This window comes from Lolium rigidum, chromosome 7, assembly GCF_022539505.1.
Source record: "Lolium rigidum isolate FL_2022 chromosome 7, APGP_CSIRO_Lrig_0.1, whole genome shotgun sequence".
In the NCBI taxonomy this organism is placed as follows: Eukaryota; Viridiplantae; Streptophyta; class Magnoliopsida; order Poales; family Poaceae; genus Lolium; species Lolium rigidum.
Window position 1 is genome coordinate 215,202,900 of NC_061514.1, and position 24,016 is coordinate 215,226,915.

General features: G+C 48.3%; 1 protein-coding gene across 1 annotated transcript; it reads left to right on the forward strand.

The window, feature by feature from the left end:
- The first annotated feature begins 14,345 nt into the window (after positions 1-14,345).
- On the forward strand, positions 14,346-19,625 carry LOC124676802 (eukaryotic translation initiation factor 3 subunit E). Its single transcript, XM_047212828.1, has 7 exons — positions 14,346-14,805; positions 15,243-15,470; positions 15,545-15,666; positions 17,757-17,976; positions 18,425-18,567; positions 18,894-19,031; positions 19,208-19,625. Exons 1-7 carry the CDS (start codon positions 14,443-14,445, stop codon positions 19,314-19,316), a joined length of 1,323 nt encoding a protein of 440 aa, XP_047068784.1. The 5' UTR covers positions 14,346-14,442; the 3' UTR covers positions 19,317-19,625.
- Positions 19,626-24,016: the final 4,391 nt, after the last annotated feature.

The following is a 24,016-nucleotide window of genomic DNA, read 5'->3' on the forward strand; positions in this document are numbered from 1 at the left end:
TGACTCCATCCCAACTCTACCGTACCACTTAAACAGCCGATCAGATGTTACTCCACGGTCGTGGCGGCAGCCAATGCCTCCTAGTATTAACACAAAGCAATACTTGTAAGCAATCTCAAACAGGAATAGGAAGATCAGTGAGCAAAACGACACACTAAACTCTGATCTTGGTTTAACATTTTTAAAAGAGCACTGATGTGGAGACATGGATACTCTGCATCACTCTGAACAATTCACAATTAATTTGGCATGGCCACAGAGTAATTTGTTAATGCTATCAATGGATCATGGACTAACCTACGCGATTATCGCAAGATCCGGAGCCCCTTCTACTTTTGCTTTCCCTTGCTCCACTTCTGCAGCAAGCAAACAAATTCACCATCAGAAACGTCCCTGGTCTGGAATTACCAATAGAAAGTGAACATAAATTCAGATAGAAAGACAACATCACATTCTTCTTCTGCTTTCCACCGAGGAGGACTAGAGGAGGCATCCGGAGCCGGGCAGATCTTGGAGAAGGAGATCGAAACCGACGGAGAGGAAAGTGGAGAGACGAGACGCGAGAGAAGGGAGATGCGAGACAGGGGAGATGCGAGAGAGGTGAGGCGAAGGGGAGGAGGACTCGCTCCGGCAGGTCCGAGCTCTCCGGCGACCGGACCATGGAGATCGAGAGTGCCGCCTCCCTGTCGTGAGCGAGTCGAGAGAGCTCGCGGAATCTCCGCCCCACCTCTCGAGTGGTGGAATTGTTTCCCCGGGTTGGACGCGGAACGGGAGTGGAAAAGATGGCTCGTGTACAACCAAACGACCGGGTGGGCTCGCCCGGGCCAATTCGTCCCTGGATTTGTTCGCCCAGGGAAAACTAGGGGAACCCCCCGGGATGGCCTGAAACCAAACGAGGCCTTAGGGTTTTGGGGAAACCCTAGGGGTTTGGCCGGCTGGGCCTTGGGGGGCATGTGCCCCTGGCCCATTAGGCTAGGGAGCATACCCTCGGCCCATGCTAGGCCTCCTAGGGTCATGGGCCCACTGGTGGGACCCCCGGAACCTTCTAGAACCTTCCCGGTCTTTCACCGGAAAAATCCCGAACTTTTCCGAAACCTAGAAATTAACTTCCCTTATATGAATCTTATTCTCCGAACCATTCCGGACCTCCTCTTGATGTCCTGGATCCCATCCGAGACTCCGAACAAACTTCGGTCTCCATCTCATATTCTGAATCTACTTATGCGACATCGAACCTTAAGCGCGTCACCCTACGGTTTGTGAACTATGCAGACATGGTCGAGACTCCTCTCCGACCAATAACCAATAGCGGGATCTGGAGATCCATAATGGCTCCCACATATTCAACGATAACTTAGTGATCGATTGAACAATTTACATACGATACCGATTCCCTTTGTCACGCGATACTTTACTTGTCCGAGGTTTGATCATCGGTATCTCCATACCTTGTTCAACCTCGTTACCGACAAGTACTCTTTACTCATTACCGTGGTATGTCATCTCTTGTGATCCAATCACATGCTTGCAAGCTAATCAGATGACATTCCACCGAGAGGGCCCAAAGTATATCTAACCGTCATCGGGATGGACAAATCCCACTGTTGATCCATATGCCTCAACTCACACTTTCCGAATACTTAATCCAATCTTTATAACCACCCATTTACGCAATGGTGTTTGATGTAATCAAAGTACCCTTCCGGTGTAAGTGATTTACATGATCTCATGGTCGAAGGACTAGGTAACTATGTATCGAAAGCTTATAGCAAGTTGAACTTCATGACTTGATCTCATTCTATGCTTATTTGGGTGTATGTCCATTATATCATTCACCCAATGACATAACTTTGTTATTAACAACATCCAATGTTCATGATCACGAAACCATGATCATCTATTAATCAACAAGCTAGTTATACAAGAGACTTACTAGGGACTCCTTGTTGTTTACATAACACACATGTATCAATGTTTCGGTTAATACAATTATAGCATGGGATGTAAACATTTATCATGAACACAAAGATATAACAATAACTAATTTATTATTGCCTCTTGGGCATATCTCCAACATCCTGGTGGTATGGGCAAACACTGTGATCCGATGTTTGCCAGAACATTAGCTTCATCATTGTTGAGTCTGCTCACATGGTTTACTTGATGAGGTCTAAGACCCCGTTTGTGGCCCGATCTTGCGGTTGACCCGAAATCCAAGGAGGGAGAGAGGGAGAGCGCGAAGAACACGATGAACACGAAGAACTCACGCACGCACACCAACCCGATACAATCGATACTTACCCCCGTGGCTCGATGGACCACGCCAATAGAATCAACCCGGAGAGACGCGCGGTAGAATCCCGGAGTGAGAGATCGGTGAGGGAGATGAATCTAGGAGTGGGAGAGAGAGTGGGTAGCACTAGAATCTCACACTCACAAATCCAATCATCCAACAAGGGTAGCCTTGATACAAAGGGGATGAAACCCTAGGGAGACAAAGCTCAAATCCATGTCTAAGCCTAAATCTTGTCTAAAGAGGTAAGGGGCGACCTAGGGGCTTATATAGGCATACAAGGCAGCATGGGTCGAAAAGGTACAAGTTGGTGGGTCAAACCCGACGAATCCGGTCACGGGGCCGGTCTGACCGGGCCTGGGACCGGCCCATCCGGTCCACAACCGGATCCTGGACCGGGCGGTGACCGGGCGAGGCTTCGGGAGCCCCGGGATTGCTTCCGGATGGCACCGGTCGACGTTCCGGTCGAAAACCGGCCAGGCCGGTCAGGAGCCCGGTCAGACCGGGCCTGTGACCGGGTGGTCCGGTCAGGAGCCCGGTCAGACCGGGCCTGTGACCGGGCGGCCTTCCTCCTCTCGTCTCTTCTTCCTCTTCCCTCCTTCTTCCTTCATTCTTCTTCTTCTCTCTTCCTTGCACCATGGGAGTTCCTTCTCTCCGGTTCCTCGATGACTCTTGTACCTAATGACATGTAACACACCGACATGAGGTAGCATTCCATCCAAGGTACTGACGAGGTCGAGTGTCGAGAGGAAAGAGTTCACCTTGACGTATATGGCGGGGGTTTATGTTGTTGGTCCACTTGGGGGACTCCTTGGCCATGGCGTAGCGTCGATGATAGGCGGGGTTGCGCTTGTTGGTCCACTTGGGGGACTCCTTGGCCATGGTGTGGCGTCGACGATAGGCGGGGCTACATCATCTCCCCCCCCTTGGGGAAGAGTCGTCCTCGACTCTTGCTCCTCCTCATCTCCATGATGTGGCGAGAGATCCGAGATGGATTGGTGAAGGACTTGTATAGTTGCCCTTGTATCCTTATGGATGCTCGTCGTGGTGCGGGCGTCCTTGTTGTAGTCCATGACGGGTCTCCCATGTAGTGGTGGAGGGACAAAGTCGCGTCGAAGAAGAAGTTGGAGAAAAACAACTTGCAAAGGGAAAGCTTGCAAAGGGAAACCTGGCTCTGATACCATATGATGAGGTCTAAGACCCCGTGTGTGGCCCGATCTTGCGGTTGACCCGAAATCCAAGGAGGGAGAGAGGGAGAGCGCGAAGAACACGATGAACACGAAGAACTCACGCATGCACACCAACCCGATACAATCGATACTTACCCCCGTGGCTCGATGGACCACGCCAATAGAATCAACCCGGAGAGACGCGCGGTAGAATCCCGGAGTGAGAGATCGGTGAGGGAGATGAATCTAGGAGTGGGAGAGAGAGTGGGTAGCACTAGAATCTCACACTCACAAATCCAATCATCCAACAAGGGTAGCCTTGATACAAAGGGGATGAAACCCTAGGGAGACAAAGCTCAAATCCATGTCTAAGCCTAAATCTTGTCTAAAGAGGTAAGGGGGTGTCTTGGGTCTATATATAGGCCTACAAGACAACACATGGCGAAAAGGTACATAAGTGGGTAACTTAGGCAGTTTGGTGGGTAGTTCCCGTCGGATCCGGTCTGGGGCCGGTCAGACCGGGTCTAGGACCGGGCGGTCCGGTTGTGGAGCCGGTCGACCGGTCGCCAACCGGGCAGGTCGGTCTGGGGCCCGGTCGGACCGGACTCTGGGCCGGCTGGGCCTCCTCCTCCCTCTTCCTTCTTCTCTTCTTTCCTTCTTCTTCTTCCTTCTTCCTTGCACCATGGGAGTTCCTTCTCTCTTGGTCCTTGTCGATGTCGGCACCTATAGACACCATGACGATAGGCATGAGGTAGCATACCATTCGAGTTGGCGTTGAGGTCGACCATAGAGAGGAAGGAGTTCACCTTTACATATATGGCGGGGTTTTGTGTTGTTGGTCCACTTGGGGGACTCCTTGGCCATGGTGTAGCGTCGACGATAGGCGGGGCTGCATCATCTCCCCCCCCTTGGGGAAGAGTCGTCCTCGACTCTTGTTCCTCCTCATCGAAGAGGTAGTCCATGACGGTTGTCCCATGTAGAGTTGGGTAGTCGCGGTCGAAGAAGAACTTGGAGAAAAACCACTTGGGAAGGGAAAGCTCCAAGAGGCATTTGGCAAAAATGGGAACCAAAAGAGTGTGGATGTATCCAAAATTTGGTAGGGCAAAAATTTGTGCATGTAAGAGTTGCAAGGTGTCAAAAGTGTGTGGTGTAGCATTGTCCCAAGCAAATGGAACAAACAAAAGGCAAGTATCGGCGGCAAAATTTGGGGCAAAATTGTTATGTGCAATGGCAAAGCGATGGAGACTTCGAACTTGGGAGAGTATTGTTGGCTTGAGCCGAGTATGAGTGTCCTCAAGTGTGAAAGAATCCATTGCAAATGTCAAAGATGAAATGAGAAGTCCAAAGAAGAGCAACTTTTTGTGTGACATGTGGCACAAGATGCATAAGTTGTCTCTCACATGTATGACATGGTCCTTGAGATTCTCGGAGTGTATGATGAAAGCATCAAGACATACAACAATCATTGTGCCAACAAGATGTTTCAAGATAAGTTGCATAAGAGGCAAAAGGAGCGACGAGGAGTTGGACCAAACCGGAAACTCGACAAGACAAGTCGGAAAAACATGAGGGCGAAGGCTTGTGGGAACATACCCTTTGGTGTGATTCCCGCGGGTTAGGTCCTTGTTGGGGTAGCTCTCAATTGCGCGTTTCGTGAGCTCATGCTCCGTAGCGGTGGAAGTTGATGGTCGGGTACCTACACATGGAATGAGCAAAACAAAGAACGTATGTGCATGGTAGAGGAACACATCATCCATCATGATGTTCCAAGACTTGTGCACATCACCATTAGTGTCAAGCAAGATAGTATGAAATGCATGGCGAGAGTGCAAAGGGCATGAAGGTGCATGTGTGGTATGTGGTAACTCATGATCATCAAAAATGGAGAAGGCTATGGGGGCCATCTCATGGACAATGAAATAAGCATTGTTGCATACCAAGCATAAGAAAGGTGAATTGTTCACAATCTTGGATGCAACGATCATGGAGTAGTGCAAACATTTTGGGCAAAGCATGCGGAAGCTAATTTCATCATTGTCATTGCAAGCAATACATGGTAAAGAGCAAATGGTCGACATATTGCAAGCAATGGTGGAAAAATTGAAGCTCTCATAGCATGGCATGATCATGGTATCACAAGCAAGCAATTTCACATGATCAACAATGTTATCAAGCAAAGCGTCACATGGGAAAGTGAACGTAGCATGTGACGTAGCAAATGGGTCATCAATATCATGCATGCATTCATGAGTCATCATGTCCACTAGTGGGATCATGGCATCATCAACACCTATGTTGTTACCTTTGTAGGCCGACTCATTTGAGGTAGGTGTTGTGGAAGTAGGAGGATCCATGTGGTCGACATGTCCATCGTGGAGCAAGCATGGTGAGATATCATCATCTTCATGCACCATGTACATCTTCTCCATGAGCGGGAACTTGTCCTCCGTGGAACCTAGTGCAACATAAGAAGACACAAACGAGGGAGAGGTTAATGTGTTAGCAAATGCGGTGTCCTCCATGGACCTATCATCTACCTCTCTCAACTCACTTTGTGTATCACTCATGTCCTCCAAATGGAAGCACGCAAACTCACATATGGGGTGGAAGTCACTCAACTCACTATCACTCTCACTCAAGTGGGCTAAGTGGCTCTCATCCTCACATGGGATTGGTACCAACTCATCAATCAAGCATATAGGAGTAGGCTCGACTTTCTCATCTCCATGCGCCTCCTTGGTTGAAGGGAAAATCCCATGCTCAACCATCCCAACTCCATGCGCCTCCGTAGGTGAAGGGAGAATCCCCATGCTCACCATGCTCAACTCCATGCGCCTCCGTAGGTGAAGGGAGAATCCCATGCTCACCATGCTCAACTCCCTCGCCTCCTAAGTCGTCCTCAAGTGGTGGCATCTTGGAGACTTGTGTATTGAGCTTGTCGAAGTAGAGCTTCTTGGCGCTTGGCGTTGTGCATTGCCATGCCATATGACCCTTTGCCTTGCACACCTCACATAGGAGATTGGGACATTCCCGTGGAGGATGGCCTTGTTGCTTGCACTTGTAGCATCGGAGTCCATAGGCGTATGGCGAAGTAGGGGCCATTATGGTGGTGGCACAAGAGGGAGAAGTCGCCGTATGAGGAAGGTCTTCATGTCGAGGTTCTCGTCTTCTTGCCTCATCACCATGTCTTGAGTGGTGTCGTCGAAGATCATGTGTGGACGGGTGTCGATGTAGACCATGAGGTGGTGGTGGTCGACAACGATCATGAGATGGTGTGAGTCGATGACGGTCCTTGCCATGCCTAGATGATGGCTCATGTTGGGGGCGTTCTTGATGCTCCATATGATGTCCTTGATGTCGATGATCTTGTGCATAAGCACTCTCATGATGGCGCCTTGGGGAGCTCGGAGACCAATGTCGACGACGATCATGTTGGGGACGCTCTTGATGATCCATAAGATGGTGCCATCGTGGAGGTCCTCGATCTTCATATGTAGCTCCATTAGCCGAGTAGGGGTATGTGGGAGCATCGGCGTTGTACAAGGTGGAGTCGAGTTGAGGCTCCGCCATGATGTCGATGTCGTAAGCGTGGCGTTGCTCCACCATGTCGTCCACGCTTGATGAGCCATTGTCGATGTAGAGCTCGTTGATGTCGTCCTCAAGGTGGTGCTCCACCATGTCGTCCATGTTGGCGATGCTCGCGGAGCCATAGTCGGTGTAGAGCTCCTCGATGTCGGTCATGTTGGTGATGCTCGCGGAGCCATAGTCGGTGTAGAGCTCCACATGTTCCTCCACATCCGCGGTGATTGAAGAGGTATCCTCCTCGAAGTGCTCCGTGTACTCCTCCGTATCTTCATCTTCGCTATCCATGTTAGCACGATGGTATCTATATGGTGTATGTTAGTGGAAGAACACTACCTCGCAATCTTACCGTGGTATGACAAGATTGGGGTGATCCAACAAACCGAGAGTTAGAACAATTGTATCGGGCACTCACACAAAGACACACGCAAAAGCTAGCAAATATGGTGGTAGGTGAGTGTGGTGGAAAACCAAAAGACGAAATCCGAAATCAAGTTTGTTGTTAAGAGTGGGTGAAGTCCAACGAAATCAAATGTCAAAGTGATGATCACTAGAAACACGGAAAAGATATGGAACACACACACGAGATGAACGGGGTTAGTGCGACCAAGGAATGAGCGGAAAAGTGTATGAAGCCCTTAATCAAGGGTGCTCGGTGTCACACTAACACAAGAAGAGATCAAAGCTTGGTTGCAAACGAAGAGACAACAAGATTTACACGCGGCCTCTCTTCTCTTTTCTCTCTTGTTGCTTAAAAGCTTTTCCTCTTTTGTATTTGGTGGCACTTGCACTCTTTTGTATCTATGGTGGCGCTTTGTACACTTTGGTATGTATGATGGCACTATGCACACTTGTGCTATTTTTGTATTTTGGCGGCTTTTTCTCGCACTATGTTAGCGTTAGCTCGCTTTTGCTATCTTGCCACACGAGTTTTTCTTAGAAGCTTTACTCCACACGACACACACACCTCACAATCGGGGCCACGTGCAATGTCTCGCAACACTCGATAAGCAATGCTCGTAGGATAGATCGCAAAAGGAAGAGGGGCTACAAGGTGGAGAGCAAGTTATACCTAGATGAAAAGTTAGGCGGTGTCGGAACACACAACTTGCGATGATGGCGACGATGGTGTCGTAGTTGCGCCGGAGTCCGGGGTGCCGAAGGTGTCGCCGCGGTGTTGATGTAGACGCGGAAGCTCGATGGACAATCCTTGCACTCCACAACGGAAACCGGGCAAAATAAGTCAATGCCCGAAAATTTGGTACACGACGAGCGATCGAAGGTGTCAAAATTTTGGAGTCGGAAAATTTCGGAAACGGTGTCAAAAATAGAGTCAAGATGAAAGGGGATAACTGTGAAAGTGTGGGGTCAAACGGGCGCCGGAAAGTTGTCAAAATTTGGAGCAAAAAGTGGAGTCAAAATGGGCGAAAATTGGGTCAAACCCGGTCCAGAACCCGGTCAAACCGGACCTGGGACCGGCCGGCCCGGTCCAGAACCGGATCTGGAACCGGATGGGCCCCTGGACTTGGTCCGGATGGCACCGGTCTGAGCCCCGGTTGCAGACCGGACGGCCCGGTCAGAAATCCGGTCTGACCGGATTTTGCGCTGGGCGTGCGAGCTGAAGCTGGGCAGATTCTGCGCGTGAGGATCTGGAGGAAATCGAGCGGAAGCTGGGGCTGCTTTGCTGCGGCCTGGAGCGAGCGGGATGCGGCGGCGGTCTGGGGCGGTGGTCGTTGGCTCGCGCGGGCAGAGGCGTGCGGGCGAGCAGCGGTGGTGGCCGCGAGTGGGCCAGGCGGGCGGGTGGCTTGGGCCGGCGGGAGAGGAAGTGGAGCGGGAGCGCGCTGCTGGCGACGGGGCTTGGCTGGCGGCAGGGCGGGCGCGCGTTGGAGGGAGCAGGGCCAGGGGCCAGGCGGGCAGGAGCGGCTAGGCGGCGGTTGGCCCAGGCGGCGCGGGCCTGGCTGCTTGCGCGGTGGGCGAGCGGCGGCGGGTGGGGCCAGACGGCGTGGATGGAGCAGCGGTGGCCCGAGGATCAAGCGTTGACCAAAACGAGGGAGATGAACACACAGCCTGTTCTTCACCAAAACAGACCAAAAATGCTCAGATTCGAACGAAATTGGACGAAATTGATGGGGAAAAGATGGGGAAGTAGTAGATCAATCACTCCAACACCAAATCCATGGACTAAAACCACTCAAAACGCAACGAAATCGCAGATCCGTCCAAAGGCAAATTAGGGCTATTTTTGGGGATTTTTTGGGGAAAATTTTCAGAGATGAAATTGGGTGGGTGGGGGGTCAAATCCGCGGAAACCAAAGGCTGCTGATACCATATGATGAGGTCTAAGACCCCGTTTGTGGCCCGATCTTGCGGTTGACCCGAAATCCAAGGAGGGAGAGAGGGAGAGCGCGAAGAACACGATGAACACGAAGAACTCACGCACGCACACCAACCCGATACAATCGATACTTACCCCCGTGGCTCGATGGACCGCGCCAATAGAATCAACCCGGGAGAGACGCGCGGTAGAATCCCGGAGTGAGAGATCGGTGAGGGAGATGAATCTAGGAGTGGGAGAGAGAGTGGGTAGCACTAGAATCTCACACTCACAAATCCAATCATCCAACAAGGGTAGCCTTGATACAAAGGGGATGAAACCCTAGGGAGACAAAGCTCAAATCCATGTCTAAGCCTAAATCTTGTCTAAAGAGGTAAGGGGGCGACCTAGGGGCTTATATAGGCATACAAGGCAGCATGGGTCGAAAAGGTACAAGTTGGTGGGTCAAACCCGACGAATCCGGTCACAGGGCCGGTCTGACCGGGCCTGGGACCGGCCCATCCGGTCCACAACCGGATCCTGGACCGGGCGGTGACCGGGCGAGGCTTCGGGAGCCCCGGGATTGCTTCCGGATGGCACCGGTCGACGTTCCGGTCGAAAACCGGCCAGGCCGGTCGGGAGCCCGGTCGGACCGGGCCTGTGGACCGGGTGGTCCGGTCGGGAGCCCGGTCAGACCGGGCCTGTGACCGGGCGGCCTTCCTCCTCTCGTCTCTTCTTCCTCTTCCCTCCTTCTTCCTTCATTCTTCTTCTTCTCTCTTCCTTGCACCATGGGAGTTCCTTCTCTCCGGTTCCTCGATGACTCTTGTACCTAATGACATGTAACACACCGACATGAGGTAGCATTCCATCCAAGGTACTGACGAGGTCGAGTGTCGAGAGGAAAGAGTTCACCTTGACGTATATGGCGGGGGTTTATGTTGTTGGTCCACTTGGGGGACTCCTTGGCCATGGCGTAGCGTCGATGATAGGCGGGGTTGCGCTTGTTGGTCCACTTGGGGGACTCCGTGGCCATGGTGTGGCGTCGACGATAGGCGGGGCTACATCATTACTTCACACCCGTCGAAGGTTTTTTCGAGTTCATTGTATGCATATTTGTATGCTATCATGCTATCACTGACTGCGTCGCACTTGTTCATCACTTTTTGTGCTACCAACTGAGAGTCACCAAAGATTTTCAGGCGCATTGCGCCGCACGCTTTTGCCATCTTCATCCCATGGAGAAGAGCTTCATATTCGGCTTCATTATTCGATGCATTGAGGAAGGTCATCCGCAATATGTATTTCATCTTGTCACCATGCGGAGAGAGATAAGTATCACACCAAGTGAGAGAGTGGTAGTTGATAGATCACGTGAGGCCATTTCGGTTTCTAACAACTTACCATCTACCTCTAGTGTGTCCTCTTTTATTTCCATAGGTACATCATGTACATGGTGCATAATGATGATGATATCACACCATGCTTGCTTGAAGATGAACATGGAGGCCACATGGAGCCTACCACTTCCACGACACCTACCTCATATGAGCGGGACTACAAAGGTAACAACATAAGTGTTGATTATGCCATGATTCCACTAGTGGACATGAAGATTGATGAGTGCATGCATGATATTGATGATACAATTGCTATGTCACATGCTCCGTTCTTATTCCCATGCCATGTTTTGCTTGATAACAATGTTGAACATGTGGAATTACTTGCTTGTGGCAATTTGACCATGCCATGCTATGATAAAACCTTGAACATGTTTTGTTCACAATGTTTGCAATATTCTCACATTAATGCAACCAAAATGTTGAAAACTTGCTCTTTCCAATGCTTGGTTTGCAATTATGTTTGTGTGCTTGTTAGTGAGATTGCCCCCATAGCTCTCTCAAATTCTGGAGATTTTGCTTATGTACATGTTGAGCATGCTCCCATGTTTACTCCGCATATTCACCATATCTATTATGATGCTTTGCTTAACGCTAATGGTGATGTGTAAAAGAAATGGAACATCATGATGGATGAGGTGTTCATATAGCATGCACACACGTTCTTTGCTTTGCCTATTGTGTGTGTAGGCACGCGGAAGACAAGGTCAACCTCGATTGAGCACGGGTTGACCAAAAGAGCTTTAGAGAGCTACCTTCGCAAGTGCTTCAATGAGAAAATCGAACCCACCACTTCGACTACACAAGATCTCTCGATGAGAGCACACCGACATCTTGCTAAGGTAACCTCCTTCTACTTGCGCTTCCTTGCTAAACCTGTGGAACTTTGGCTACTCTTTGAGTGTTGCTTTGATTGTCTTGTGCTATTGATAGAGCTCATGACTAGTAAAGGTACATTCAAGAGTTGTTTTCATCTACCTCCTCTATATGTTCACGATGAGTTATCGTTGAGGACGACTCTTTTTCAAGTGGGGGAGATGATGCAGCCCGACCTTGGGTCTCCACCGCATCATGTGCGTCAATGTCGACACGTCACATAAAGGTGAATCTTCTCCTTTATGCGTGCCTACAAATGTCTCTCATGAATGGTATGCTACTTCATCCTCCGTCATATGACCATGATAGGAATACATCACCAAGTACGGAGGAAGTGGAGGACGCCATAGAGGCTCGAGGATTCAAGGCCGAGGCCGTGGAAGCATGGAAGAGATCGTCGAGGAGAAGGAAGAAGAGCTGGTGAAAACCGGCACTGCCGACCCCCACGCCGAACCAGTCCAACGTACGAACCGGCGCGCCGGAACCCCTTTTGAGGCATACCGACGCCACGCCCGGCCCGCCGAACTTACTGCCGGAATGCTACAAGAAGTGCTACCCTTATCCATTTGTATGCCTAAACTACCCCTCCTTAGTGGCTCCCTATATATAGGATCCCACCTCCCCCTTCATTTGGTAGAGTTGAATTGAGAACTTGGCAAGCCTCCACCATCCCTTTGGGATTAGGGAAACCCCCTCCTTAGATTACCAAATCTATTGTATCAAGGCACTCCTTATATGATTAGTCTTTCACACATGTGATTCTACCGCCGGTCTCTCACACGTGTGACTCTATCGATCGTATACTGACCTTTCTCTAGGGGATTCAACCTCATGTCTTTCTCTCGAGAGATTCTATCGGGATAGTGGTTCGGCTGTCGGGAGCAAACCGAATTGTATCGGCTTGGTGTGTGTTTTGCGTGCGTTCATTGTGTTCTTCGCCGAGTTCTTCGTGTTCATCTCTCTCCCCTCGTGTTCTTGGTCAATTCAGGCGACACAATCGAGGCTTAGCCCGCATCACGACTTGGGAAGATAAGGAAGACACGAAGAAGCGCTTTCTGGATGATCCAGCTTGGGATTAAGCTGGTACTCAAGAGGTGGGTAATGTCATGGACCTGACGAATATTGTGGAGTTCTCCTCCTCAGGCAAGCAACGACGCAGGCTCCAGAGGGCTGGAAGGAGGCCAGCTAGGATCGGTGGGCCCAAGTGGACTCAGTGAGGCACCAATGGGACGAGCACACGTCAACTCGTCGACGTCTAGAAGGGGCACGAAGGCAGCTAGATGGCGTGTCTAAGTAGGCTGGTTCCAGGGGTTACCGGTTGTCGTTGGACCAACATGTGATTTGTCTAGTTTCCCTGTCCTCTGCTTCTCTCTCTCTCGAACCAATGTTCCTCCAATCCTTCCTCTTGCTGAAGAATCGTGCGTTGTAGCCCTTGTGGTCTTGTATCCTCGAATGTGTGATCTAAGTGAGAGATAGTAGTGGCTCCATAGCATGGACAGAGCAAAGCTTTGCTGAATTTGAAACAACATGTTTGTATATTAGAATTGGAGGAGAAACAACGGCTGATGAACATCCAAATGGTAATGTAGCTGAGATAGTTGGATTTATGTTGGTAAGGCCAACGTTAAATGATTTCTGCACCAAACAATAATTTTACATGAATGAGCACCGTGATATTTGTGATATGCATACTTTGATACTTGTCTACCAAATGCTAGATAAGAATAAGCAGTAAGCATGAAACTATATATTTACATTGCTATCTCACATCTTCTCATTTTCAGTTTGGATCGATCTTAACGATGGCAAACCTAGTTGAACTCGATCAGCTCCACCGTCCATCAAGGTACTTGTGCGGGCGTCCGTCGAGCATCTCGGCCAGCGGCACGACAACGAGGTCTAACTGCAGTATTAGGACAACAGTGAGCTACTCCACGTGGCCTGGTCATTCACGATGGCATGGAGGCTGGGTCTTCCCCGATCTGAGCCAGACGTCCAGACGCAATACCTACGGTGCAGTTTCAGCTTTTCGCATAATCAGCGGCACGTCCGGCGAGCAGCCCGACAAAGACAACGACGAGGTCTAGTTGCGGGTTGAGGAAGATGGTGATCTGCGTATATATGGCCGACCGCTCATCAACCAAGGGCGGAAGGGCAAAATATAAGGGGTAGGTTGGGAAAATATGTAGTGATACCATCCCTTATATGGTACCATGATACCATTTCACAAAATTTGAATTCTAAGTATTAAAAAATTTCTAAATAAATTTGTGGTGGTTGACAAGATGTGTGTTTACATTTTCTAGATTTTTCACAGACAAATTTAAAATACACCAAGAGAAAAAAAAGACAAATGATACGTGAATAATGTCATTTGTGTTTTTATCTTTATGTGACACTTTTTATGCTTGATTTCTCATTTTTGTTGCTCTTAGGGTATTTTGAATTTGGTTATCAAGGTTACTGGGCACGTACACACGCATCTTGCGAACACCTAAAATTTTTGTTTTAATTTTTTTAACATTTAAATGTAAATTTTAAAAAGTGGTACCATGGTATTAAATAAGATGTAGTACCACTCTCGGGTAGGTTGACTTTTAGTTCCAAAATTAGCGGCACATCGTGTTTATTTTTTTTATTCCGTCCAGCCTCCACGTCGGATCTAGGCCTTGTCATCGCGTAACTCGTCCGTAACTATCCGTAGGTATAGCATTTCCGCCCAAACCCTCCTCCACTCCCCGTATTCTCCTTCCCACCTGGCGCCGCCACTGTCGAACCCTAAAAACACTCCAACCACCGGAGAGAGCAGCCATGGCGCAGTACGATCTGACGGCGCTCATGGCGGCACAGATGGACTGTCATCTGGTGTTCCCAATGCTGGAGTTCCTCCAGGAGCGCCAGCTCTACGCCGACGAGGAGATCCTGCAGGGCAAGATCTGCCTCCTCAGTGGCACCAACATGGTCGACTACGCCATGGACATCCACAAATCGCTCCACGGCACCGATGACGTACCCGCCGACATGGTCGCCCGCCGCTCCGAGGTCGTCGCGAGGCTTAGGACCCTCGACGAGGCCGCCGCGCCGATCGTCGCGTTCCTCTCCAACCAGCAGCTCGTGCAGGAGCTTAGGCCCGACAAGCAGTACAACATCCACATGCTCCAGGAGCGCTACCAGGTCCGTATGGGTTGCGCGGCTTGTCGAGTTTGTAGTATTGCTGGTATAGAAATTTGATTAGTGGGCATTCTGAATTTAGCATGTCGAGATGCGTATGGATCTTTTTTGTTAGCTTAGGATTCGACGTTGGACATATCTAATGATTATTAGCTTTACACACGATGCTTGATCTTTCTGTGGATTACGCACATTGACGGAGGAGTGGGGAGGCACATTTCTGATGTTGGTTTTGTATTTTCATCCATTCAACTCTTTTTTAAGCAGGGCAACCTTAACTTCATCTCTCAAGTCTAGTTGTTTTCCAGGAGTACATGATCATCTAATTGTCCTCAAGAAGCCTTGTGCACATTAGCACCGATTTGATGATAGAGAGTAAATTGTATTATTCGGATGTGTTATGTGCTAGCCAACTAATCAAATCCCTGTCAATTGTGCAGATTGGACCAGATCAGATTGAAGCTCTGTATCAGTATGCTAAGTTTCAGTTTGAGTGTGGTAACTACTCTGGTGCTGCTGATTTCTTGTACCAGTATCGTGCTTTATGCACAAATAGTGAGAGAAGCTTGAGCGCCCTGTGGGGAAAGCTGGCAGCAGAGATATTGATGCAGAACTGGGATGTTGCGCAGGAGGAGCTTAATAGGTTGAAGGAGATCATTGATTCAAAGGTTTGCCTTCTATTATTTATAGCATTTCCCTTATTGCGTGTTTGCCTTATTTTTTTTTCTCTGTTTTCTTGTAGAACTTCTCATCACCTATAAATCAACTCCACAGTAGGATATGGCTGATGCATTGGAGTCTCTTTATCTTCTTTAACCATGAAAATGGAAAGAATGGAATCATTGATCTATTCTTCCAGGACAGGTTTGTTTATTCGAAGCTCATTTTGATTTTCTTCTCATGTATCATGCTGTTACAATAGATAGTACTCTAGTGGCATAGTTATAGAACTCACCCCAACTACTGTGTATAACTAGTGAGCAGGATATCCTTAGTTTCTTCCACAGTTCAATGTAGGTAAAAGCAAACAAATCTGATAACTTAACACTCGGTCTTCTGCTATTGTATGTTATGAGCTGTTAGTGTGAATGGTAGAACCAACTGCTCTACCCGACCTAGGGCGTAGATTGTAGGGGAAGGAGGGGGTGGTGTGCGGTCGAGCCGGCGGACGCCGGCGGCAGGGCGCCGTTGTGCGCGGGCGAGGGAAAGAGTCGGCGGCTAGGGTTAGGGAGACCGACTCCTCAGGGAGTCGGCAATAATGATAATTATTATTGCTTGCCGTTTGTCTCGTTTACAACTTGTATATAAAGAGCTAAACTGATAAAGATTAATGGGCTAATCCCCTAGTTGGGCCCACGGTTGGGCCCCCTCCTCACGTATTCGATACCGGTCATAACATCTCTCCCCGCCTGTGCAAACAGCTCGTCCTCGAGCTGGTAGTCGGGGTAGTGCAGGCTGAACTCATCGCGCTTCTCCCAAGTGGCCTCCTCCTCCGGAAGACCTTCCCACTGCACCAGCAAGTACCAAATGTCGCGACGGAGCTGGGCGCGTAACACCTTCGCCGCGCTCGGTAGGAGACGGCCATCGGCGATCGGTGGTAACGCCGGCGGTGCTGCAGGCGGCTCCCCATGGTATGGTTTCAGGAGTCCCACATGAAAGACATCATGTATGCGAGAGCCTGGTGGCAGCTGAAGGCGATATGCAAGTGTTCCCACGCGCTCCAAGATGACGAAGGGCCCAGCGTAGCCAGGACCAAGCTTGCGCTTCGCACGCGGGTCGAGGGACTGGGTGGATCGATGAAGAAGGCGCAGCCACACACAGTCTCCCACCGCATAATCCACCTCGCGATGATGGCCGTCGTAGTAGTGCTTGGCGATCTGCTGGGCCTGCACGAGACGTTGCCGCACCTCGGCAAGTATCTCGTCGCGGCTGCGGAGAAGCTCCCCCGCTGCCGCCGTCCGAGCGGTCGCCGGGTCGACCGGCAAGATGGGCGGTGGTAGTCGACCGTAGACCACCTCAAATAGCGTGGCACGCAGGGCGGAATGGTAGGAGGTGTTGTAGCAATATTCCGCCCAAGCGAGCCAATCCACCCATGCGTGAGGACGATCACCTGTAACACAGTGTAAGTACATGGCGATCACTTTGTTAACCACCTCGGACTGACCGTCCGTCTGAGGATGGAACGCCGTGCTGAACCGGAACTTGATGCCCGCCATCTTGAAAAGGTCACGCCAGACGTGCCCCGTGAACACCGGATCCCGATCACTGATACGACGCGGGAAATCCGTGGAGGCGGACGATGCCGTCGAAGAAGGCACGAGCAACGGACGCGACGGTGTACTGGTGACCGAGCGCGATGAAGTGGGCGTACTTGGAGAAGCGGTCGACCACCGTGAGGATGACGGACTTGCCGCCCACCTTGGGGAGGCCCTCGATGAAGTCCATGGAGATGTCGGCCCAGACCTGGGAGGGCACCTCCAGCGGCTGCAACATCCCCGCCGGTCGCGAGAGCGCAAGGACGATCACCTGCCATATCTCGCAAGAGCGCACCCAGTCCCGGACCAAGGCCCGATCACTGGGGATGTAGAAGTCGGCGCCCATGCAAGAGGAGCCCCTCAGCCAGACGCCATGGCGCCTCCAACTCGCCCGCCTCCAACTGCTGCCGCAGGAGCTGGGCGTCGGGCGCCGCCGCAGTAGCCTGGCGGATGGTGTCGAAGAGGGCGAAGGAGGGGCCCGAATGGATGCTGGCGGATGGTGTATCCGATACCGGTCATAACAGTGAAATGTGAATGATGTTTATACTTTGATGAATACTGTTCACGAAATGTTTCATAATAATGTTTCATAGAAGTTCAAGTTTACTATGTTTTTGGTACCCAATTCAAATTAAACTAATTTTGTTTATGTGATGTTTAGATGACCCTAATTTTTTACTAGTATTCTCTCTTGTCCAGGTACTTGAATGCTATTCAGACAAACGCACCCCATCTTCTGAGATACCTTGCTGCTGCAGTTGTTGTGAACAAAAGGAGAAGAAACATGCTTAAAGAATTGATTAAAGTCATTCAGCAGGAGCAAGAGACCTATAAAGATCCCATAACTGAATTCCTAGAATGCTTGTACGTGAACTATGATTTTGCTGGTGCACAACAGAAGCTCATTGACTGTGAGCAGGTAAGCCTGCCATTCTTAGCCATCTCCATGCCCATTACTCTTACCGAATTTGTGCTGTCATGCTTGTTGAAACATTGGAAAAACATGAAGGTATTCCATATTATGCCTAAGCATAGTTCCCATCTGCTAACAATTTTCATGTCACAAGCATACATATATTCTGTGACATTAATTCAAATTTGATTATTACATCTGTTAGTGAACTGTATGCACCAATAAGGTATTGAACTGTAGATTAGACAGCCCTGTACCAGTTTAAGTTGAAAGTTTTCTCTTTGTTTCTGTGTTCCCTTTGTTTTTGTCTTTCAGTCTAAATTATAAAGTATGTTTCTGTACCCAACTCAGTTTTTAACCTTTTATCACTTTGTGGAACTATTGTCTCAGTAATAATCATGTGGCACAGAAACTGTCTATTACGTTTTTCATTATCTAATGGCTTCCTTTGTAGGTTATATTGAATGATCCTTTCCTGGGAAAGCGCATTGAAGAAGGGAATTTCATCACTGTTCCTTTGAGAGATGAGTTCCTCGAAAATGCTCGCCTATTCATTTTCGAGACTTACTGCCGTATACATCGGTGCATCGATATTGGGTGGGTTTCTGGCTTCCATGTCCACTTTTTAATGACTATCCATGGTTCAGTCACAATCATTGATTGGAGGAAGCAATATGCTTTGTACTTGTGAACTATTTATGGTGCTGCTGGTCCTTTAATTAAAATTTGCATGGATCTATTCTCCCTTCAGCATATCAGCAAAACCATAGTTTCTTGATAGTATTATGCTTCGTCCTTTATATGAAAACCTGCTAGAGCTTTTGTTCTAGTTGCACATGTTATGATATGTTTATTGTATGCAGATCACATATGAACTAAACTGTTAGTAAATCTAAGAAGTTCTAATGTTTCTCAATACACAGCATGCTTGCGGAGAAGATGAACATGACCTACGATGAAGCAGAATTGTGGATAATGAACTTGGTCAAGAGTTCGAAACTAGATGCCAAGATTGATTCAGTGACAGGAACTCTCATCATGACGACCAATCATGTTAATGTGTAAGTTGCCTGAGGCATATGTACTCACCGCGTGCCAATTCTTGATTATATTTTCAATACCTGGCATCTGGTTGACAAAATTGATTTTTTGTAGCATGCTACTAATATAACATCATATATGTACTTATTATCTGGTTATTCCAGAATTTAACATGTACCTGTAAATCCCTTTGCAGCCATCAGCAGATCATTGAGAGCATGAAGAACCTTAATGCGAGGACATACATGCTAGCAAAGAGCCTTGTGGATCCAGGGCATGCAGCAGCACAGCAGGCTGCCCGGTGAGACTAACAGAGAATCTGCAGTTTTGAGGGGGCGAGAATTACTTTGGGAGCTTAGTACTTGAATCACACAGATGGTGATTTGCAGCTTGCTACAACTTACGCTGATGCTTTTAATGTTTTGTATTCAGAATTCTGCTACTAGAGTTGTTCAGTATTTAGTACCGCAAGTCTGCAAGTGCGTGTACCTCATTGTCAAGATACTTCTTGTGCATGTTGCCATGTGTCGAAGTGTGAGACTTTAAATGAAGACACTAATGTTTCTCCGAAGTATGGAACATATTACAGAAGGCAAAGAAATAGAGTGAAGTGAGTAGAGATGCCCATCTTGGATTTCCATAGGAAGGCGCAACTTCCTGGTTGCTGATTTGGGGCGCTTGTTTGATGCCCACGATCTGGTCCGTATGCCACCTTATCTGCTCTAGTTTTCTACTGCTGAAGTACTGGCGTACATGTTTGATCTCAATAATCAAATGAAGATGTTGGCAGCCTTCATGCCCTTGTCATGTCCATGGCTATTGCAGCCAGCTTGTAGGGCAGTTTAACAACTCGCCAACATTACACTTGCTTTCTCCATCTAAACCATGGTTCTGATTCCCTGGATCCTCTGATATCCATCTAAACTGGAAAGGGCACCTGTCTTTTTGTGTACCATCTCTGATATCTATTTTCAAGCACAAGGCTGATGCCACGATCAAATCTACACTTACAAAAGATTGCCTGTTCACGTCAGTTTTCTCCAGTTGGTTCATGTCCCTTCGTTGTACGAACCACGTTCTTCAGTGAAGAAGCCATCAACTACTACCGAACAATGACTTGGAACCTATAGTTCCAAAATGAGTTTAAGGTAGCACTTGTTTTAGAGCAAATATATAGCAACCACCACACGATTATCATACCAGAGCAGGCATCAGCCATACTAGGAAGCTTTCGGCGCGGCGCACGCCGCGCCCCGTGATTTTGACCTTGTAACATGCGATTGTTAGCATTTACTACCTTAAGGTGTCTTTTATTTTAGCATGGTGAGTGGTCCTTCTGAATGAATGTGTTTAAGTAATATGGATGTTTGCTTAATAAGCGGGGTAGCAATGAGGCGCTGGAGTGTTGTGTGCATGTATATGTTGATGTGTGGATTTTTGCTGCGATAAGTATGAAATGTAGATATCCCAAAGTTGAGTGTGCCTGTGACTACTTTGGCTTAATCGGGGGTGCAGCAATGGAATGCATGTGCTTGTGTAAGCTATGTTTGTGCTGTGTAATGGGATGCAGTATCAGTCCAATAGCTTCTTAATTTTTTAATTATATATGTTCTTATATTTTTTGGGTCGAGGCTGCGGTAGATCGAGATGACAGAAATAACAAAGGAAACATTGTGCGACTGTTTGGCCTGGGTAAGTTGACTGGTAGACAGTCGCTCTCAGCAACCCATGTTTTTCTTATCCACAACATGCCTCCTCGGTGCTCTGCTCGAGACACTCCCTTGCCGACGGATCTATGGGGGGCGGCGCTTGGTGGAGGGTTGTGCGCCACCGTCGAGGATGGTAGAAGAGAGAAGGAGAGGCCGCTGGAAGGTCAGGGATCTAGAGCTCTCCATTGGCGATGGAGGTTCTCTTCGTTGCAGGCCGCAGCGGCTCACGCGTTGGCTCTAGGAGTCCAAGCAGGGGGATTGAGGCCAGCAGCTGGGCGTGGGAGGCGGGGCGCGAGAAAGAAGGTGTGGGGGACGCGTTTAGTGCTTGGACCGTAGGGCTGGGAGCTCTGCTTGCAGCGCTGGATCAAAGCCGAGCTCAAAGGTAAGAATTGAGGGTCTGGTCTAACTTTCGCTGGATACTTGCCATATGCTGGAAGCATTTTTATTTCCACATTCCTTTCTTTAGGAGAAACAGATTTTGGAAAGAAGAGAAGGTAGATATTCAATTCCATGTTTAGTTGACCACTCATTTCTTTAGGAGAAACATATTTTGGAAAGAACAGAAGGTAGATAGTTCAATTCCATGTTTAGTTGCCTTGTTCATCGATGCTTACCTTCAATGAGTCATGGTGAGCCAATAGCTGATAGTACAGATCATAGGCATGTGTAATATAGCACAACATGTATGTACCTGTGCAAAACAAAGGGTGATCGTGTAATTGTGATGGTACCAAGCAAGAAGAATCGTGTGTGTATGAGCATAGCTGATCTCAAAAAGATACACGTGTTTTTTGCTCATCCATTGACTGTAAAAATTTAGTTCTTGTTTTCCTTGCACATATTTAGGGGAGCAACAGTAGCCTCATTCGATTTTTGGCTCCAAGAGGTGTCAGGCTGCTTTACTGCTGCCGATATGCATGTGTCTTTTTAGACAACCTGCAAGCTGAAATAAACATCACATATGGTAGTACTGGCGACAGGAGAAATTTGCAATATTGCCAGACCGCTGGCATATTTAGTAAACTACTGTTGCAGGGCTTACTAAACTGGATAATCAAACATGAACTTCTAGGTACTGGGTACTTATACATGAAGTTGTAGGCACTGGATAAGTACACAAAGTTTTAGGTAGGTGATCTTAAAGGATTGAGAGGACATCCATCCAAGGTACTAATACATAAGATAGTCTGTTTATACATTGTAGTCTTTACAGCAAAAGCTAACAAACAGATGAGACGTCTCATCTGCAGCCTGCTGGCTGATTTGCTTGTTGGTGTGCTTGTTCTAGCTACGTGTTGCCAACACAATCTCGGCAGTGGCTCCAGCAAAAGTAGGCCCTAGAATCTGTGTCTTGCTACAATGATATATGAAGTGTGCAAGCCATAGGCAAGCTAGGAAATCACCTTCTGATTTCCACTTGTCAAAGAGCGCCTTGATTGGGCCTTTCTTCTCGTTGTTTGCGCTCTAAGTGATGTTCAGGTTTCGAGATGAATGAGCAAGTGTCATTTGGTTGCGATATGGAACCAAGGAGAAGATATACCTTTGCTACCAGATGTGGTACCCTTTCTGCCTATGTCCAAGTAGAAAATACATTAGAACAATTGGGTTACCTGTCTATAGATAATCTTCGAGGCTATCATTACCTCCTCCGTGTTTGTGTCGGTGGCTTCGATTACGTCTTTGGCAGGCATTGTTTATGGCATCTTGTTCTGTTCAGGCTGGCCGTGTGTGCTTCCGCCTGCATTAGTCGGAATGGCTGTTTCACCGGTTGTTGGCAGGTTAGAATGGTTGGATGATGCTTGTTCTGGTGCTGAGCTATTGATCAACTGGCACTTGAGACAGTAAGAAACAATATCCTAGGGTCAGCGTCATAAGTCTCCTGGGCTACTTCAGCAATGACAGCATACTTGTGCGCACTATGCCAACGATGGCGCAAGTGGCAGAATTAGGTCGACCCCTAGTAGTGGTGGCAAGCAAAGTAACATCTCTGCCCATAAGGGCAGTGCACATCATCAAATGAGTTTGCGTCAGACACGTATAGAAGGATGTTTTCAGGCACCGGCACGACCTTTGTGTTCCGACTAATTCTAATCTTATAGAGGTGGTCGGTTGTCCTGTATTTGGGTGAGGCAGCAACAACCATGAATGACTGGAGCCCCTAGACCACCCTCCTCCAGTTTCTCCTTGAACTGGTCCACTTGATTGGCCGGCAAGGAACCCAGGCAGTATGAACTTAGCCTAAGTGTATCTCTCATGTAAACAACTAATAGCTATTTTAATAATTAGCATTACTATAAGCTAGAACTTACTGCTGGCTGTATCGTGTTGCTATGAAAATAAAAACAAAATAGAGCATACAGGTTGAGCTGATCGTTGCATTTTATTTTATGTGCAGGTGATAATGGTCCAACCGAGGATGTAAATGTTCAGTTAGCAAGAAAATGGTGCAGCTGAATGGTAAAGACAGTTGAGCGCACTAGAGGAAAAAAGCAACGCAAACACTGCCAGGTAACTAATTTCGTTAAATCTAGCAAATGAATGAGTTCACATGTTATGTGCTGCTAACTAAATGAGTTCACATGATATGTACTGCTAAATCTTTCGTTATCCAAGGGATGAGTAAAACATTGAAAATTAATTAATTAGATGATAATATTGTTATTTGCTTCGTTATCTAAAGGATGAGTAAACATTAGAAAATTTAGACGATAAGGCCAGGTTAACTACAACGCCTAACATAACCAGCTGATTAAACTCAACCAGGGAAGCAAAAACTGAATATCTGCAAATGTCAGGTTATATCATGTAGTTGATATAAGAAAGTGGTCTGCACCACAAGCTAAATAGATATAGTAGCAGCTAGAAGATTGTATTACAATAACATTTTTCACTGGAAATCTGGAACCAACCTGTTGTGGGTATACTTTATGGGTATATCAACGGCATGGCCTGGATCCGGCAAGCCCGGGTGGCCCACAGTTGGTGATGAGGCATGTGGCCCATCGGGCGGCCCAGTTGCTGTAGATCCTGAAGGATGAAGTACAGCCCAGGAACAGGAAGCCGGATCTCTACCGACCTACGAAGGAGGCCGGATCCGTGACGGCCCATGAAGTATCCGGATCCAGCACGTACTTAGAGGAAGGCGGATCCTTGACGTACACGGCAAGACATTGTACCGTAGTTAGGCAACTTGTATTCCGGCTAGGACTCTCCATGTAAACCCTAGATCCGTGCGCCTTTATAAGCCGGATCCGGGGAGCCCTAGAGGCACAACCACAACTCATTGTAACAACGCG

Excerpts from the sequence above, each read along its gene's own strand:
- LOC124676802 (XM_047212828.1), top strand. The coding sequence starts at position 14,443 with ATGGCGCAGTACGATCTGACGGCGCTCATGGCGGCACAGATGGACTGT. Across the intron at positions 15,471-15,544 it reads AGGAGATCATTGATTCAAAG|AACTTCTCATCACCTATAAA; the intron begins GTTTGCCTTCTA and ends GTTTTCTTGTAG. Across the intron at positions 18,568-18,893 it reads CATCGGTGCATCGATATTGG|CATGCTTGCGGAGAAGATGA; the intron begins GTGGGTTTCTGG and ends CTCAATACACAG.